The sequence below is a fragment of the Oenanthe melanoleuca genome, chromosome 12, assembly GCF_029582105.1.
Source record: "Oenanthe melanoleuca isolate GR-GAL-2019-014 chromosome 12, OMel1.0, whole genome shotgun sequence".
Taxonomy (NCBI): Eukaryota; Metazoa; Chordata; class Aves; order Passeriformes; family Muscicapidae; genus Oenanthe; species Oenanthe melanoleuca.
Window position 1 is genome coordinate 15,919,069 of NC_079346.1, and position 18,371 is coordinate 15,937,439.

Below are 18,371 nucleotides of genomic sequence, written 5' to 3' on the forward strand. Positions count from 1 at the left end.
CGCCCTAATTGGCCGCTCGGCCGTCGCGCGCGGGCGGCGGGAAGCGCCGTGTGACGTCACGGCCCCGTGACGCCGGCTCACGGCGCGGTGCGCGCGGAACGATGACGTAGGGCCCGCGCGGCGCGGCGGCCGGAGCCGCCTTCGCTCCCTTTTGTCCAAGATGGCGGCGGCCGCCGGAGGCGCCTCCTGAGCCGCGGGCCCGGCGCGATGAAGCGCGGCAGCGACCGCGACTCGAGCCCGCCGGGGGCCGCGGGCGGACGTGCGGCCGCCGCCGCCAAGCGGCCCCGCGACCGCGACCGCGAGAGCAGCAGCCGGCGCGGCCCGCACCGCAGCTCGGGCGCCTCCCGCAGCAGCCGGGACAAGTCCACGCCCGGCGGCGGCGGCGGAGGCGGCGGCGGCACCACCACCGGCAGCAGCAGCAGCGGTGGAGGCGGCTCCAGCTCGCGCAGCCACCGCGGCGATGAGCGCGCCGGCGGCGGAGGCGACTCGAACCACCGCCCGGCGGGGAGCGGCTCGGTCTCGGGCGCCCGCGGCGGCAGCCAGGCCGCCCCCTCCTCCTCCTCCTCCTCGTCCCGGGCGCTCGGCGTGCCCAAGGCCAAGGCGCTGCCGGGCGCCGTGGTGGCCCCGTCGCTGCTGCTGGCCGGGCCGCCGCCGGGCGCCGCGCCCTCGCTGCTGCTGGCGCCGCTCGGGGGCTCGGCCGGGCTGGCAGGGGAGCCGCCCGGCTCCTGCGAGTACAAGACGCTGCTGGTGAGCGGGCTGAGCGCGGCCCTGCCCGACCAGCTGCTGGAGGACGGCCTGTTCCGCCTCTTCCAGCGCTTCGCGGGCGGGGGCGCCGGGGACATCAGTGTCAAGCTCTCCCACACGCCTGAGCTCGGCCGCGTCGCCTACGTGAACTTCCGACACCCCGGGGACGCCCGCGACGCCCGCCGGCACGCCCGGGCCCGGCAGCTGCTGCTCTACGACCGGCCGCTCAAGGTGGAGCCCGTGTACCTGCGCGGGGGCCGGCGCAGCCGCACGCCGCCCCCCGCGCCCTCCCCGGAGCCGCTGGGGTACCTGCCGCCCCTGCACAGCGCCTACCAGTACAAGCAGCGCTCGCTGTCGCCGGTCACCAGCCCCTTGCTGCGGGAGCCGCGGCCCCGCCACGCTGCCGCTGCCGCCTTCGCGCTGGAAGCGGCCGCCATCGGGCTCTCCCGGGAGCGGGAGCGGGCCCTGGATTACTACGGGCTGTACGACGAGCGCGGCCGCCCGTACAGTTACCCCATCGTGGCCGAGGAAGACCTGATGCCGGAAGATGACCAGAGAGCCACCCGCAACCTCTTCATCGGCAACCTAGACCACAACGTGTCAGAGGTGGAGCTGAGGCGCGCCTTCGAGAAGTACGGCATCATCGAGGAGGTGGTGATCAAGCGCCCTGCACGTGGCCAGGGCGGCGCCTACGCCTTCCTCAAGTTCCAGAACTTGGACATGGCTCACCGGGCCAAGGTGGCCATGTCGGGCCGCGTGGTGGGCAGGAACCCCATCAAAATCGGCTACGGGAAAGCCAACCCCACCACCCGGCTGTGGGTGGGGGGCCTTGGCCCCAGCACGTCCCTGGCCGCCCTGGCCAGGGAGTTCGACCGCTTCGGCAGCATCAGGACTATTGACTACGTGAAGGGCGACAGCTTCGCTTACATCCAGTACGAGAGCCTGGACGCTGCCCAGGCCGCCTGCGCGCAGATGAGGGGCTTTCCCCTGGGCGGCCCGGAGAGGAGGCTCCGAGTGGATTTTGCCAAAGCAGAAGAGACCAGATACCCGCAGCAGTACCAGCCCGCGCCGCTCCCCGTGCACTACGAGCTGCTGGCTGACGGGTACAGCCGGCACCGGAACCTGGAGCAAGACTTGAGGGTGCGGGATAGGACTCCTCCACACCTCCTGTACTCGGACAGAGACAGGAGCTTTGTGGAGGCAGACTGGGCCAGCCCTGCCAAAAACGCCGAACGCAGGAACAACCTGGAGAGCTACAGCCGGTCCATGCGCAGCCGGAGCGGGGAGCGCTGGGGCAGCGACGGCGACCGCAGCGTGCCCAAACCGTGGGAAGAGAGGCGGAGACGCCGCAGCCTTTCCAGTGACCGCGGGAGGACTACTCACTCGCCTTACGAGGACAGAAGCAGGACAAAGGCCAGTGGGCCAGCTCTAGACCGCAGCCCTGACCGGGCTCGCAAGGAGAATCACACTACAGAACCCGGAGCCGAGAAAGAGCAGAGCAACTCCCTGCAGAACAATCGTCATGCGGCCGAGGAGAAACCCCATCGTGAGCCAGCCGATGCTCCCCAGCCCAAAAAAAGGGACAGCGAACGCAATCATCGAACTGGTGAATCGGAATCAAAAACTCACGAGGAGCCAAAATCTGAGACCAAAAAGCTAAAGAATTTATCAGAATATGCTCAGACACTGCAACTTGCTTGGAATGGGCTTCTTGTGCTAAAAAACAGCTGCTTCCCCACCTCTATGCACATCCTGGAGGGAGACCTGGGTGTCATCAACGGACTCCTCAAAGACCATTCATCTGGCGGGAAGCTGACGCAGCTCAAAATCGCTCAGAGACTTCGGCTGGACCAGCCCAAGCTGGATGAAGTCACCCGGCGCATCAAACAAGGCAGCCCCAACGGCTACGCTGTGCTCCTGGCCACCCAGTCCGCCCCGGCAGGGGCAGGGGCCGAGGGGACCTTCCCTGTGGTAGAGCCTGGCTTGCAGCGACGGCTTCTCAGGAATCTGGTCTCCTACTTGAAACAGAAGCAGGCTGCTGGGGTTATCAGCCTGCCCGTGGGAGGGGCGAAGGGCAGGGACAGCACAGGCATGCTTTACGCGTTCCCTCCTTGCGAGTTCTCTCAGCAGTACCTCCAGTCAGCACTAAGGACATTGGGGAAGTTAGAAGAAGAACATATGGTGATAGTTATAGTCAAAGACACTGCCTAGCCCACACTGTCTTTTCAAAATCCATGTTTTCTTTGTGTGTCACACAGCCCAGTTGTTTTTAAGGCTGATCATTTTGGTTGAGGCTCAAAACACCTTGACCAAAGTGGTAAGATTTTTAGTTTCTAATTAATTTTAATACCTATAATATCTATTAAAATTTTAAATAGAGCCCATTTTATTCGTTTTTAATATGTGACACTGTCCGCTGTTGTTCTGTATTTTTATTTTTTAACTGTATGAAAAGTTGTCAGTAAAGCCTTGTTCACTGATGGATTTCTAAACTTGTGCGGTATCCGAGTTCTTCTGGCCAGGAAGGGTGAGTTCCCTGTGCTGCAGGAGCAGCCAGGCCAGGTGAAGCCCCAGCCCAGTTCTCAGATCCCAGCCTTGAGGATCTCCTTCATCTTTCTGTGTCCTTCAAGGTGGGAGGGGAAGGGAGGTTCTTTCTGCTGTATCAGAGACTGAAAGGTTGGTTCTCTACTTTTATTTTTTTGTCCTGTTTGCTTTTTATTTCATAAATTTGAGTCTTGATGCTTTGCTGTTGAGTCTCTATTTGAGAATAGAAGCTTCCCAGGAAGCCAGCTACCGAGGAAGCAAAATCCTGATCAAGAATAAAAGTGTTTTTCGTAAGCACCAAAAAATTAGTTGATACTTGGCAAAAAGTTTGCTACTGAGAAGTGGATCCTATGTTCAAGTTAGTGAGATTTGAGACCACCTGGCACATGTCTCAGTCGTAGAAGTTCTTGGATAAAACCAGAAAGGTTTGACAATCCCAACTTTTCTAAAAGGCAAAACAAGCAGAAGGAAAAAATTATTTAAGGGGGAACCCTCTTGTGCCAATATTAGATGTGGACAAGTCAGGGACATAAGGGTGTTTGGTGAACTGGAGGTGCCCATTTGCAGTCAATCATGTTGTACTACCTGGAATCCTTTATTGAAAGATAAATGGCTATTTTCTAAAGTTTAAATTTGTTTGCAGGTTTACAAAAAAAACCCATATATGTGTCTGTCTGGCTGAGAATGTGTTCTGTTACCACAGGTGACCTGTAACAGGGGAACCACTGGAGATCAAAATCTGAGCTCTAAAACAGGGTGGATCTTTGCTGTCTGTGGTATGAGGTAGTTGGTTGGGAGGCCAGACCCTCTGGGTGCTCAGCAACATAAGGATGTGGTAACAAGTCCAAGCTGGAGTTAAAATCCAAATTGTTCTGTCTGGGGATATTTTTATTTTTAAAAATTATGCCTGTAGATTTTAGGAGACTTACAGAAAATTGTGTGGGATTAAAAATGCTACCTTTTAAAGTTTCTTTAGATTTGCAGATGTTTTTTTGTTGTTGTTCTCATGGCAAGCAAGTGAACACATTCGTGGGAGAATCAGATTTATCTTGCACCAATCTCTGTAACCCAGCAATTCACTTGCTGAAGGTTGCCAAAAGCCCTTCTGAAACTCCTCTTAGGTATGATTGGTGTCACGACCTACTTAGCAGAGAGCATAACTCAGTCTAATGATGTATTTATTTTTCACTTTTTAACCCTGCAGATGTAGGGACATCATCAGCTGGTTATGGGTCATTAAGATCAACAAGTGTGGGTTGGTTTGTTGGAGTGAGGGGGGTTGCATTTCACTTGATGCAACCTCTGTGAAGACACGAGTCAGAGGGGAGCTGAATGCTCCACTGGGAACAGCAGGGATCCGGGAATGTGCTGTGGGAGCAGAGGAGCAGCTCCAGGCTGCACTGGTGGCACTGTGCTGGTGGCATGGTGCTGGTGGCACGGCCCTGGTGGCACTGCGCTGGCAGCACTGCACTGGTGGCACTTCCCTGCCCCTGTTGCACACGGTTATAGGGACCCGGCTCCACCCCTGTGACCGAGTCCCTGATGCTGCTGTAACGCAGGCGGTGCCAAATGTCAACAATTGTAACGGTTCAGTGTTATCTGAAACCAAGAGCTATTAAATCCTCCTCGTGGCCGGTCTTGGAGCGATTAGAGGCTTTTGTGGGAGTTCCCTGCCCTGGAGGTGTCCGGGCAGCTTGAGGCAGTGAGGTGGTGGCAGAAAAAGCGCCCGCCTGGCTGGCGGTGGGAGGGAGCTGCAGCTCGTGGTGCTGAGCCGTAGCCTTGTGTGTGTTATGGTATATGAGTGTTAGGAAGGGGAAGGAAAGAAGTCAGCAAATTACAAAAGCTGCAACTGTTTGCTGGCAAAGCCAAGGAACAACCCAAAATCCCCCATCTCCCACTTTTCTTGTGAGATAAGCAAATAGTAATGTGGGGTTGTTTAAAAGACAAAGGTTGGGTGAGACTTGAATGATTAGATTTCTGTTCCCACAGAGGTGGCTGATGGTTGTAAGCATGTGGGACCAACAAATCTCCCTCCTACCAAAATTAACAGATATCAAGGAGAAGTTGGAGAGTTACAGAAAAAAACACCTGGGAGAGAAGCAGCAGTATCCATCTGACATGATGACCTGAGCCTTTCCTTCTCCCCAGCAGGCAAGGGAGCCACACCATGGCTTTAACAGACTGCGCCAAGGCCAAAGGCCCCATCCTGGACCTGTGTCCACCATGCCCTCCCTACACAGAGGCATCCAGGCTGATTCCAAGAGAAACAGGCCTGAAAAAGGGTTGGCAGTCACAGCAAAATAACTCTGCATGAGAATCTTCCAGCATCAAAGACTTGGGCCTTAAACTGGGATGGGCAGCACTTTTAGGGAGAAGATGGTGGGGGGAGGCCTGAACCCCTCAGTGATGCTAGAAGGTGATGGGCAAGGCAGTGCTGGGGATTGTTTGGGAGGATAGTGCCTTTCAGCCCAGTACAGTGGGGCAGTAGGGTGATGATGGCAGGGTAATGGTGTCTGGCTCCTTAGGGGTGATCTGAAACTCACAGGGGGAACAGGGTGTGAGATGGTGGATGGGCTGGTCTGAGAGTGTTCGTGCTTAGCCTAAAAGCATCTTTTATTCTAAGCACCCATTCAGAAAACATTCTTTCTTCAAGGCCCGTTTAACAGCAGTTGCTGGCTGTCTTTCCTACTGAAACAGGGATGAGGGCTAGCCCTGGACATGCTCTGATCAGTGCAGAGGAGCCTGAGTCATTACCCTTAGCTGCACTTGGCAAGGTTTGTACCGTGGCTCTCCCAGCCTTGGCCTGGGGGAGATTTTTTTAACGCCAGCCCTGCAGGGATGTGCTGCTGGCAGGGCATTCCACAGGCTGTGCTCCATGGAAGGGTGTTGCAGTGCACCAAATGGGCCAAGCAGGTACTCAGGTCCCAGTCAAATGAGGACCATGCTGACAGGAGGACACAGGCTGTGCTGGGAGGAAACAGCTTCGTCCCTGCTCTCCTCTGGTGAAGAGGCACAAGTATGTCTAAGCCAGCTGGCAGGACATTTAAATCTCCTTCCACCCCCTAAGCCAGTCTGTAACTGCTGCATAGAAGAAATACTGTATGGCACCACACCAGCCACGTGCTCGGAGTATTCCAGAAGATTATAGGATTCTTTCCAAGCAATGTGCTTTTAAATAGATTAAATCATGATGCCAGGGTGGCAGGTGATTTTCCAAATGCTGAGAATTCTCCCCATCCCCAGCAATTGCAGAATTACGGCCGAACAAAAACAAAATAATCCCTGCTAGTCCCCAGCTCTGAACTCCTCTTTGCACCCAGGTTGGTGCAGTCACCTGTCCCCCAGAACTCTTCAGGGAGACCCCCCAGAACTAAGGCAGGTGCAAGCAGCTTCCCCAGGTGTCTATTTAACTTCAGAGAGGCCAGGTCTGCCCAGGACAGGGGCTGGGGGTGCTTCAGTAGTACTGGGGGGTGACCTGCAGGCCCTGCCTCCTTCCCCACAGGGAAATGCCCAAACCCACTCCCTTTGACTCTTCAGTGGAGTTAGAGCAGATGTGGGAGGCTCATATACTCACAGCACCTCAGGCTCAAGTCAAATGCATACACAGGAGCTCCATTCCTGGTGTTTTGGTTCTGTCTCACAAAACTAGCTGGTAAATTTCCCCGAAATAGGCAGCCCAAAGCAGCAGCAGATGCAGCCAATTACAGCTGGGATTTAATGCCAGAACAAGATATGCACATCTGGCACTGCATCTCCCTGGGAGTAGTAGCTGAGTACATGCTTTATTTTTTTTCTCCTCCTGAGCTGCATATTTTTCTACAGTGAAGTTGGGTGGGATGGTAGCAGAGGCTACGTCCACAGCTGTTGGATGGCATATCTGATTTTCAATCCCCTCATTTAATCAGAATGGTGCTCCAATTGCTGGTCTTAAATGCTGTAGTAGTCACTTGTTCATCTTTATTGACTGTGTAGGGTACAATTATCCATTATAAGTTGCAGCAGAACTCTTCTTTTTAATTATTAACAAGCAACCCTGGGTAAGTGCACTAAGATGCAATGCTGGAGGGAAAAAGAGCTATCCCTTCTTTCAGTTCAAAAGGAAATCCTTCCTCTTCAAGCAGTAAGACCTTGAGCCTTAGTTGAAATGAGCAGTTCTTGGTGGAAAAGTGGTTGTAGTCTCAAGGACTGGGAAGTCTCCAGTTCCTTGTTCTGCCTCAAACTCTGTTCTGAAAGTGGCCAAAACAGATAAAAGGTTAAAAGGTAAGTGGATATTATCTGAACACCTGAGAAAAAACAGCACAGGCCCAAACTGTGCAACTAGGTCTGCACTGGGAAGTCAAACAATCCACTGCTGTTTCTTCCTCCTGCTCTGAGGGCAGGGCCTCTTGTCCTGCCCCCACAGGAGCACCTGATTTGCCCTGTGCCCTGACAGCCACAGGGCAGCCTGGGCAATGCCAAACCACAGGAGGAAGCTAGTGCTGCTCCCAGCTCCTGGCACAGCCCAGAATTCCCTGCCTGAACCACGGAGTAGAACACTCCAGAGCACCTCCCCACACAACCACAGCACCAGTGGCATCATACAGCTCCCTCTCAGTATTGTGAGGATGCCACTGAGAATTCCAGGCTCTCAGGCAACCCAGAGATTATGTGCCATGGACATGCTGTGCTCCCAAATCCCTTTTTCTGTTCCCTTTGTGTTTCTTTTGTGTTTCCTTTGCCCTTCCTTACTGCAGCCAGGTTCCAGCTACACCTGGCTGCTCTCACATGGAGCACTGCTTTTGCATGGCTACAATTCACAGCCATACACATAAACAGGATTTGTATTTCATTTTTTAATAAATACACTTTACATTAAAGAAAAAGGCCTTCAATTTGCAGTTTCCACACAGAGGACAAGAGGGAAAAAAAAAAAAAAAAAGAAAGAAAGAAAGAAAGAAAGAAAGATTAAAAAACTTGAACCACAAAGGGCAGAGGGGAGAAAAAGGGCACAAACTTCAATCCCAGATTCCCATGTCTTCAGGAATACCAGGCTCTGACTAGGCCCAGCCAGGATTTCAGCCTCCCACTACAGCTGGTACCACAGCGCAAATCCACATTAGCAAACACCCCAGGGGCTTTTCCCTGGAGGACAGAAGCATCTGGAACACACTGGTGCATTAGCAGGTATAACACCTGTAGTTCTTTTTTAAAAATAAAATCATATTTAAAATAAAAATATTCTTACCCAATAATATTAGAAACCATGATCCTCTTATTTCACTTAGTAGTTGCATAAATTTTAATTTCTTTTAATTTTAAACAATTTTTCTCCCCAAACCTACCCCATGGTAACAAGGTACTACAGGAATACAAAGGTCTCCCCTCTTTACTAGAACACTTGCCTTTTTTTTCTTTTTTTTTTTCTATAAAACTATTTCTGTTCTTTAGGAAAGAACTTTATACAAAGAAAATATATTGTGAAATATCTTCAGAAGTTTCCTTGAAGAGTCATCTCAGCCTAAAATGAAAAATAAAAAAAAAAAAAAAAAAAAAAGAAAAAAAAAAGGCAGAGAGAAATGAGGCCTAACCCCAGGTCTCTTTATTGAGACTTAGCCCCGAGCCTCAAACTGAGTCAAACCAATGGGCAGGAGATGCTCAGGTTTTCCCAGGAAAAGCAGGGCTGGGGTGCTCAGAGTCAGTTTCCAATTTGGTCTCTGGTCTTCTGTTGGGAAGGGAGGTCTCCTCCTGCCACACCCCGCCCCGCAGCGCTCCTCACTCATTCAGGGACAGGATGATGTCATCCTCCAGGTCCGAGTTGTCCGAGCTGTCGGCTGCAAAGGAGACACGTGGGTTATGTTCGCTGTGTGACACAGGCACTCACTCAGGCACAGGAGATGGTCACCCCTGCCCGAGGCTGCAGCTCCTCCAGCCAGCACCATCAATGCTCCAAACCACTCAAAAGCACCCAGGAAATCTGCACCAGAGCTTTCCTTCCATGCTTACAACAGAGGCTCAAGGAAAGCAGCTTTAGCAAGTGCAGCTCCCATGAGGTGGGAGGTTTTTCCCCTGACAAGGTGGGGAGGACACCAGCAGAGAGCTGCCTGCATAACTTCTTGTGCACAACAAAGGGCAACAGCTCTTCACACCAGGGGCTGGACAGATGTGGCAGTCATTCCCCACAGCTGGACAGCTCCACCAGCCTAGCCCCTCTATGATGTGCACAAGGCAATTCCTTATGCAGTGAGCTGGACCCCACTAAGGTGGAAGCAATCCACACACTTTCAACTAGAACATTCCTCTAGTAACTCAAAGGTTTCTGTAATGAATTTAACTACAGGTCACTTCCTAAAAGTGACCTGCAAATTGAGCTCTTCCTGGTTTTCTTCATTGTGGTACAGAATGAAGACATGAAGGGATTTACCAGAAGCAGTCACACACACATACACACACTTGCTTTTTATCTTAAAACATAAGATCTCTCCTCCCTCAGCTGTGCAAGAGGGAAGTGGTAGCAGCCCTGGCAGCAAGAGTGCTCCTGCCTTACCTTAGAGGTGATGTTGGCTCTTTTTCTTATGCGAATTCATTGGATGCAGCAGATAACTGGGTGTTAAAAGTAGTTTAAAAGAAAAAAAAAACAAAAAAAAACAAAAAAAAAAAAAACAAAAAAAAAAAACATACACCAAGACTTCCACTTAGCCATCTCAGTAATGGTGGATCTCTAAAATGCCTGTTAAGAAGGACCTTCTGGAAGGTTCACCCCTTCTCAGATGCTATCCTTAGGGGGAAAAAAAAATCACAGCAAGCAGAGAGGGCACAAACCCTTTCTCCCAACCCTCCTCCCTGAAGATCAGCCAGCTGCCTTTCCACTGTGATCAGCAAGGGATGCTCCATCTCACCATCCATCACACTGAGCCTAAGCTGAGGGGTCATCAGTGCTCCCAGAACAGCCACAGCCACCTTGGGGAGTTAGAAAACACCAGCCAGTGCTGCAGTAGCTACAGTTACACAGTAAGAGGGAAAGAAGCACAAGCAAGATAAAAATCCAGAAACTCTGGAAAAGAGAAGATGGGAAAGTTGGAGTTTTGGGGGGGTTTTGTTGTTTCTTTTTTTTTTTTGAACCCAGAGGAAAGCTTTGAGAAAGGATCTCACTATTGCCTTCACCACACAACCTTCCAGTTCTGACCTTTGTGTCTCCACGTAAACCTGACTGCAGTTAACTGCTTAGCATAGTTAATTTGCACAGACCTGCCTGGAAGTTGCCATTTTGTATTATGGAAGAAAAGAGGAATCAGAATCAAGAATCAGCCATGCTGCTGGTGAGAATTCTATAAATTTCTTCCATCATATGTCACAGGATCTTTGCAAAAATTACACCTACCTGGCCCAGGAACAAGCTCTTGAGAGACCTGCACAATGGATGAACTGCTTTGACAAACAAATCTAATGTCCCCAAGGTGGTAACAAAGGGGGAGGAAGACAAATTCATACTTAAAAGGCTCTCCATAGATTATTTTAAAAAAGAAATTAGAACCTCTTCTAAAGCCCAAGGGACCAATGCCACTTACTCCCCTTTTTCAGTTGTTCTCTGAATTATTTTGCTCACTGTATGTTATGGAGGTTCACCCGCAATACAGCAAGAATCTGCAGTAGGAAATGCAGCCCATGCTACTTGCTACACTGGTAGTGCCACTACAACTTTTAACTCTGGAACAAGCATAAGCAGAGGGAAATTATAATTGCTCTTTGCTGGGTGGAAAACAGAAAGAAAGCTGCCACAAAACCCCACTCAAACCCATCAAGGACCGTGCATGCATCAGCCTGGCAGAGTTGCACTTCCTGCTCTGAGTTCCTGAAATTGCTGCTAAGCAACCTAACAGCCACAAGATGGGCTGGCTGCAGCTTCACAGCCATGCAGATCAAAGTTCTGCTCAAGTAGCTCTATCCATAAATGATGTATGGATGCGGCCACTTCATAAGACAGTGCTCTGAAGAGCATGCCTGAAATTTCTGCCAAGTAGCCCCTGGTTTGTTCCAGGAAGAGTTATTGAAATGGCCTGAACATCCTGGCCATCCTCCCCTTACACAATTCAAGGCACAGCACCCAAGAGCTTCTGGCCCTGTATTCCCTGAGGAAAAACAAGTGGAGTTGTGTCACGAAGATCCTGTCCACTACTAGGACACAGAGGTTCCCTGTAAACCCAGAATGTTGCACTGCAAGATGCTATAATGACTGAGCTGTGCAAATATCCTATATGGCCCTAAAGTATAAACCTATTTCCTTCAGAGAACAGCAGTGACCCCACAGAATAACTCTGGCAACCTCATGTGGCCACAGCCTTAAAAATGCCTGAGCTACATTGCCACAGAAGTGTGGATGAATCTGCCAGCCACATCACTGCCAAGGAGGAGCCTGGCATGTTTCATCCTCCAGCTCACTGGCAGGAAAGACTGATGTGACAGCTGAGATGGGAACCAATCTATCACTGCAGGACTTCAAACACCTTGCACATTGTAATTACTCATCCTTACAAACATTTTAACTTAAAGTAACTATATTATGTCCATTTTTACAGCTCAAAATTAAAAATAACTAAGTGGTTTGGCTGCATATACTCAAAAATTGTGCTGCAGAAAAAGGAGCAGAATCTGGTGTCACAAATCCCAAGCCTGATGCTATCCTACTCACCTTCCCTCTTGTGAAATAGGTTCTTGTGAAATAGTTCAGACCTTTCTATACACACATACACACACATTTCGTATTTTCCAGTCACTATATTTGTGGAATAAAAAAAGAGGAAGAGAACAATTTAAATTGTATCCCAAAAGTTATGTTACCTTCAGGATAGTCTAATACAGAAGTGAAGTCAGAAATGCCATGTTCGCTATGTTGGCTTTACACATTAAGCAATTACAAAAGAGAAAGAACAGAACCAAGAATCAGAAGTGCTTCTCTGTCCTTACAGGCTCACATGAGGCAGAGAGGACAGGTGAGGTAAGAGTTAAACCTGTGTCCCCCTTAAAGGGGAAGGCAGGTAAACAATCAGACCAAGCTTATTCACACAGAGTTTTCACACACACACACACACACCTGGGAGCACTTGAAGAAAGGAAATGCCTCCTTTTCCAGAATGCACAGATGCTCTCTCACATAAGAGCTGTTTTTACCAGCAGATTACTAAGAGAAGCCCCAGGGAACAGCCATGATTATGGCCTGTCACTCATACCAGCCAGGGAAAAGTCAGTTAAGTAATTTCAGGGGAAACTTAGATGTTGCCTCTTTGTCAGAACCTTAAGCATGGGACAAGGTCACCAAGGTGGGCACACACTTACTGTCTCCAAGTATCAGTTCAACTTCACCCTCATCTCCCTCTTCCAGGAGGTTGGCAATCTCCTCATCATCGGAGGGAGAAAAGTCATTTTCTCCATCCTCGCCAGCATTCTCGTTGTTCTCATCCTCCTCCAGCTCAGCCTCCAGCAGCTGGTCTGTATCTAGTTCATCCAGGTCATCTGTGTCATCATCATCTTCATCATCATCTTCTTCCTCTTGCTCCTCTTCCTCCTATAAAGACAGCAAAAATAGTCATTTTGCAGACATTAAGATAAATGTAGAATGGAATAACAGTAACTAAAGAAAACCTATAGTTTGCACTTCTCCCTGTATCCAGCCATCAGACATAAACACTCTCCTATCATCCATCTAAGCATTTTCTCCAAAGCTTCAGAATATCACACATGCCAGACCACCTGCAGGCCTGCAAAATGCTGATGCAAACAGGTACCCAGGTACCAGTGGCTCAATTTCCTCTCCAGGACTGGCCACCAACACGTGTCACCACAATGCACCCTTGAGAAGGACATGCAGTAGGACCTGTCAATCCATGGCTTTGTTGCTAGCCTTGTGCAAACTGCTTTAGTTTCAGCAGGACCAACAATTCCACTTGACATCAAACCACATGCACCATCAGTCTCTGTCACTGCCATTTAGATGAGGTACAAAATGTAGCAAAAGATACTTTTAGCCTAAGCCAATCCCTGAATTACTCAGCTTCAGATGATAGAACTGTTTAAGGCAGCTCAGAAGCCTCATCTTTGGTATTCACCTGTAGATCAAGACCTTTATCAAACCATAAAAATTTGCACTCAGTAAAGCAACTGAATTCTTCACCATACAGATAAAATCCAGAAAACTGTGTGTAGTGAATGAGACTGTTTGGAAAAAGGGTAGAGCTGTTACAGCTCCTTCTCACTCAAACTGCCACCACAAGCCAAGCTCCAGAGCATTCCAGGACTGAAAGAAAATCTACCTGTACATCTCCTCAGCCACACCTGTTTCTCCAAAAGAATGCTCTCAACTCATTCAGTCCTAATTGCTCATTTGTTTCGGGAGGAGACACATTTAGCAAAATTAGGAAGCAATTAAGATAGATATCTAACAACCCACTTCAAGGGTTCCTTTGGTCCTCAAGGTCACCACACTCTCACCGTTTAGACTGCTGCATTTTCAGTTCTAAAGGGACAGAGGAAAGTCCTTTACTGTCATTTCCACAACCTACTTTTTCTTCAGTCAGTGCCATAAAAAGCCACCACACCCACACAAATCCAACATCTGTCACAGGCAAAAAAATTAAGGAAAGCCAAAAAGCCTGAGTAAATTGTATTGTTTCTTCACTTGCAAAAGGCAGCCAAGTCTTCTGTGCTGACCAGAAGTGCCATGTTCTTAAATGCACATTACAGTATAAAAGCAATGGTTTGCTACATATAATTTCCTTTATGAAAGAGTTTATATTAAATATAAAATTAAAACCAACCTGTTTTAAAGCCAGTGCTTATTTTAAGAAATTACAACTTTGAGTCAATGAGTCTTCAAATAAACAGACATAATTGTGTACACACTGGGAGAGGAAACATCTTACTTGCAGTTCAGTTTTAAACTGCAGTGCCATGCTGGGTGTAATTTTCCATAAAACATACTGAATTGAGTATAAAAGCTTTGCCTTAATAATTTGTATTTCCTTCTGTTCTATGCAGTATCTGTAGAGAGACTAATGTCTTAATTTTTATTACTTTATTCAGAATTGAAATGCTGATTAAAAACTGAAAAGGCGGGAGAGTTTATTTTCCTTTTTAAGTGTCTAAATAACTTGGAAGCAGAAAAGAGATATCAATTTACTCAAAAATCTTGCAACTATTAAACAAATTTTCTCAGTATCTGGAGATAGAGACACACCTGCAGATATTAGGAAAGAAGTATGTTGTGTACAAGATCAATTTAGAGTCAACGTAGGTAAAACTTGAAGGATTCTGAAATGAGCTAGGTCCCCTATGTGTTTCTACACCTGTGGAATTTCTGAAAGCACTTTTTCCTAAATATCTAGTCCACAAGGATTCACACTGCCAAAACTACTAAATTTGATTGTGTTGCATCTATAATGTATTTCTTGGAAACTGAATTACTGTTTCATCAACATTCTAATTCAAGCTTAAGGCAAGGCATTTATACCTATATCACCCTTCAAACACAGGATGAAATGAAATACAGTTGTACAGACCTAACAATCCCTTCTGGCTGACAAGAGTAAGAGCCAAATTACACAGAAAGGCTGTATGTTTAGCTGAAAATTAACTTTGCAGGGTTATATCATCCAGTGAAGAAAAAACAATTTGTGAAAATACAAACAGAAAAAATGAAGTGCTTCCACTTTTACAGTTTAAATTACTTAATCTGAACTTGGTGATTGTTCAGGCCACATTCATTAAAAAACCACTTAAGAGCAGTAAGATAGATGAAAATTATCCCTGTCCTTGGTAAAACAGACGACAGTTGGTACAAGTCACATGTGCACGTGAGTGTGACACACACAGTGACATCCTTACAGAGCTGGAGGGGTGACACATCACAGGGCTCAAGAGAAGAATCTTCACCTGCGAGGAGGAAACCTGTACCTTGTCATGTTTTAAACAACCCAGCACTACTTGGACACTGTGAAGCTCCTGCTAAGCTACAGGCAAATAAATTCTGCCTCAGCTTCTGAGCCAAGCCAAGCAGAAGCTTTGCAGGCCCAGTGCAGCATTCCCACCTGGAGCAGACAGCTCCACACAGAGGACAGCTCTCCAAATAAAGCACCCAGAGCTTCTTCTCCCAAATCCAAGCCCTGGGACACACAGCTGAGAAAGGAATGAGGGAGTGCCAGGTGCAGTCTAACACCACCACATGTAAGTGACATCCAGGCTGTGCATGAGGATGACACCACAACTGTCTCATGTAAGGGATCCCTACACAGAGAGAGAATGGCACACCTTCCCCAGAGATTCAAACAAGCACTGAGTAAAAACAGAAAAAAAACAAAAAACCAAAAACCTGGTGCCATGTCACAAAGAAAGACAAGACAGCTATTCCAAACCATATCCAGGTTTGAGTAGGAAGAATTTACAGAGATGTAATAAGTACCAGAAAACCTGGACATTAACTTACAGAATCACAAAAGTTGGTTACACAGCAAAGGACTATCTTGAGATAATCTCAAAGCAAATTATTGGTAACTTAACTCTACTAGCAGTTTGCTTCCAGAAAGCAGAGTAGATTTGGTTCAGTTAATTTACCACTTATAACTCCCAAAGTAAAAACAAAACAACATCCCCTAACAGAATGGCAGATACTGGGGTGGCTGCACTGGAACAAGAAGACCTACTTGACCTAATTCTTCATATTGCCAGTTTTTACAGCCCTTTCAGAGCTTAGTAAATACCCTTTGCACTTTTCAAGCATATTGATCTTTGATGCTTGTTGGCACACACTTCATAAGCTTTCATCATCATCATCAACTTTCTTACCATTCCCCTTTACCAATCATCTTGCACCTACAAAATTCACAAATCTGTCTTTTTGGGGTAGCAAAACTTATTGATATACTTGATATACTCACCGGTGTTCATCTCTCAAAAACCATTCAAAGGTTCAGGAAACTCCAGTATTTCACTTCTTCAAACTGAAGCAAACTACACATTAGCTAAGCAGAACTTTTTTGATTTTAACATATTTCTGTAATGTATTCTAACATTAAATTAGTGTATGAACAAAGTGCTTCCAGGAAGTATGACTATCAGCACTGCAGATCTGCAGTATATAAAAATACACCAGCCTGCTTTCAAGTACTCTCAAGACATTTTTATAGAGCATTCTTACATTTCTTGAATCCAAAAGTTTTTTTATGACATGACCAGAATTTGAGACTTCTCCACTGCAGATTACATAATCTCTCAAATTTACATTAGGCTGGCCTTTAGTTGCCAAAGGAAGACCCAACAGGTCTTTTTCAATTGTCGATATTTGGGTGGAAATTTTGAGTTTTGAGATCTACAAATCACTCATTTTTTGCCTATTTGACATGGTTTCAGCTGCTAAAAAGCTTCATGTTTGTCTCACACCTCACAGACTTTTTCTTCCTCTACTAGGAGCTGATTCACAGTGCAAAACCAAGGAGGACCTTGACAGTTTTGCCCAGCTTCCTGGGACTGCTCCTTCCCCAGCCCCTGTTCACCTCCCATCAGCACCTCCAAAGTAGCACCTCTCCCCTCCAGCTGCTTTCCAGCAACACTTCCCCTGAAAACACAATTTCTATTGCACCTCTCAGTCTGAAGCATGCTAGATGCTATTAATCTAACTATTCTTACTTTCATCTACCATTTTGCTATCTGCAGAACAACTAATCAATGTTAGTAAAGCTTTTCCCACTACTTCAAATGTTTCAGCCCAGATTTAACTCACTCTGGCTACTCTTAGCCAAGTCAAATAATCTGCTGGTAACATCTGCTTCTGAAAGTTGTTTATTTCATTTATGTTTGTTTTGTTTTTAAAGAAATTCCTGTTTCCTGTAGTCTCATTAGTTTGGTAATTTATTTGCTTTTGCAAGAAACAGCCTACTGGTTTACTTCACCCTCCTTCCCCAAGTTTATCCTAGAGCAAACTTGTAACTTCGTAATCTGATCCCTTCCAGATTATCAGCATTATTTTAATTACTCCCTATTGCCAAACTTGGGAAGCTGCTTTGCTTTCATAAAAAAGGACATATGATAATGGTTCAAATACAAGTGTACCAAAGAATGTTTCACCCAGAAGAGTAAGTCTCTCCTCGTTCTAATAATTTATCTATCTTTCTCCACTGACAATACCCTTGTCCTATCTTCTGACATTTGTACTCTTTGCTGAGTACCATGTGAGTACTTTCTGGGCCTCTGCAATTCCCAAGAGTGACAATGTCTGGTTTTCAGTCACTTAAAGAGTTTCTATCCAATTATTCCCCCCTAACCACTTCTTAACACTCCCAGACAATGGGTAGTAGAAAAAACTTAAATACAGCCAACAGACTCCCTGGTGAAGCATGTAAGGATTTCCATATCCTAGACTACCTAGTGTCCATCCTTCCCCTCAGCTAGCAAACCTGTAATTCCCATTATGTACCAGTAAATTAATTCCAAGTATTCATCTCTTTCAAACTACAGGGCTATACCTACTTTTACCTTCTTGGCTACTTCAGGGTTAGAATTTCTACTTCTCCATAGCCATTAGTCACAGAGCTAAAAACATAGAAGCCTGGGAAGGTGCAGAAGTTGCCATATGTAACAAGCAAGGAATCTTACCATAGGCTTCTATGCAGGTGTAGGTATGTGCAGATTTAAAACAGGAAACAGCACACAGCGTACAGAATGTCACAGAGGCAAAACATGGAGTGAAGAAATAAAAAGCAGTTAATCTCTCAGTCTGTGTAAGTAGGTTCAGCTTGTCTAGCAATGACCTGTGATGAATGACAAACCATCCATGACACAAAAGCTTTAAGGGAATGGGCCTCACATGAATTGGGAGGTTCAGGTGGGGCTTTTTTGAGCAAACTCAGCTTTTACCTATGAAATGTTTCCATTTCAATCTGTCTGCAATTGATGATAATCAACCTGGCTCCAGTCACAGCCCTCTGAGGAATGTGCAAGCCACCATTTCACAGATGGTACTTTCCTTAATGCTTGGGATAAAGGGGTTCTAAGGTGACTGTTATTATATTCTCTGTGCTGCAGGGCTCAGAGCTAATGTAAGGAGTACAGAACTAGGCACA

At 47.4% G+C, this 18,371-nt stretch overlaps 2 protein-coding genes across 2 annotated transcripts in view; one reads left to right on the plus strand and one right to left on the minus strand.

Moving 5' to 3' along the window:
- The first annotated feature begins 121 nt into the window (after positions 1 to 121).
- RBM15B (RNA binding motif protein 15B) lies at positions 122 to 4,258 on the plus strand. Its single transcript, XM_056501292.1, has one exon. The coding sequence runs from the start codon at positions 208 to 210 to the stop codon at positions 2,953 to 2,955; it is 2,748 nt and encodes a 915-aa protein (XP_056357267.1). The 5' UTR covers positions 122 to 207; the 3' UTR covers positions 2,956 to 4,258.
- Positions 4,259 to 7,043: 2,785 nt separating this feature from the next.
- Positions 7,044 to 18,371, minus strand: part of DCAF1 (DDB1 and CUL4 associated factor 1) — a 48,297-nt gene continuing 36,969 nt past the window's right edge. The window contains exons 23-24 of the mRNA XM_056501529.1: positions 12,598 to 12,826; positions 7,044 to 9,098 (exon numbers count right to left, since the gene is read on the minus strand). Coding sequence (XP_056357504.1) covers positions 9,040 to 9,098; positions 12,598 to 12,826 — 288 coding nt within the window. The 3' untranslated portion in view covers positions 7,044 to 9,039. The remainder of the gene's footprint in view (positions 9,099 to 12,597; positions 12,827 to 18,371) is intronic.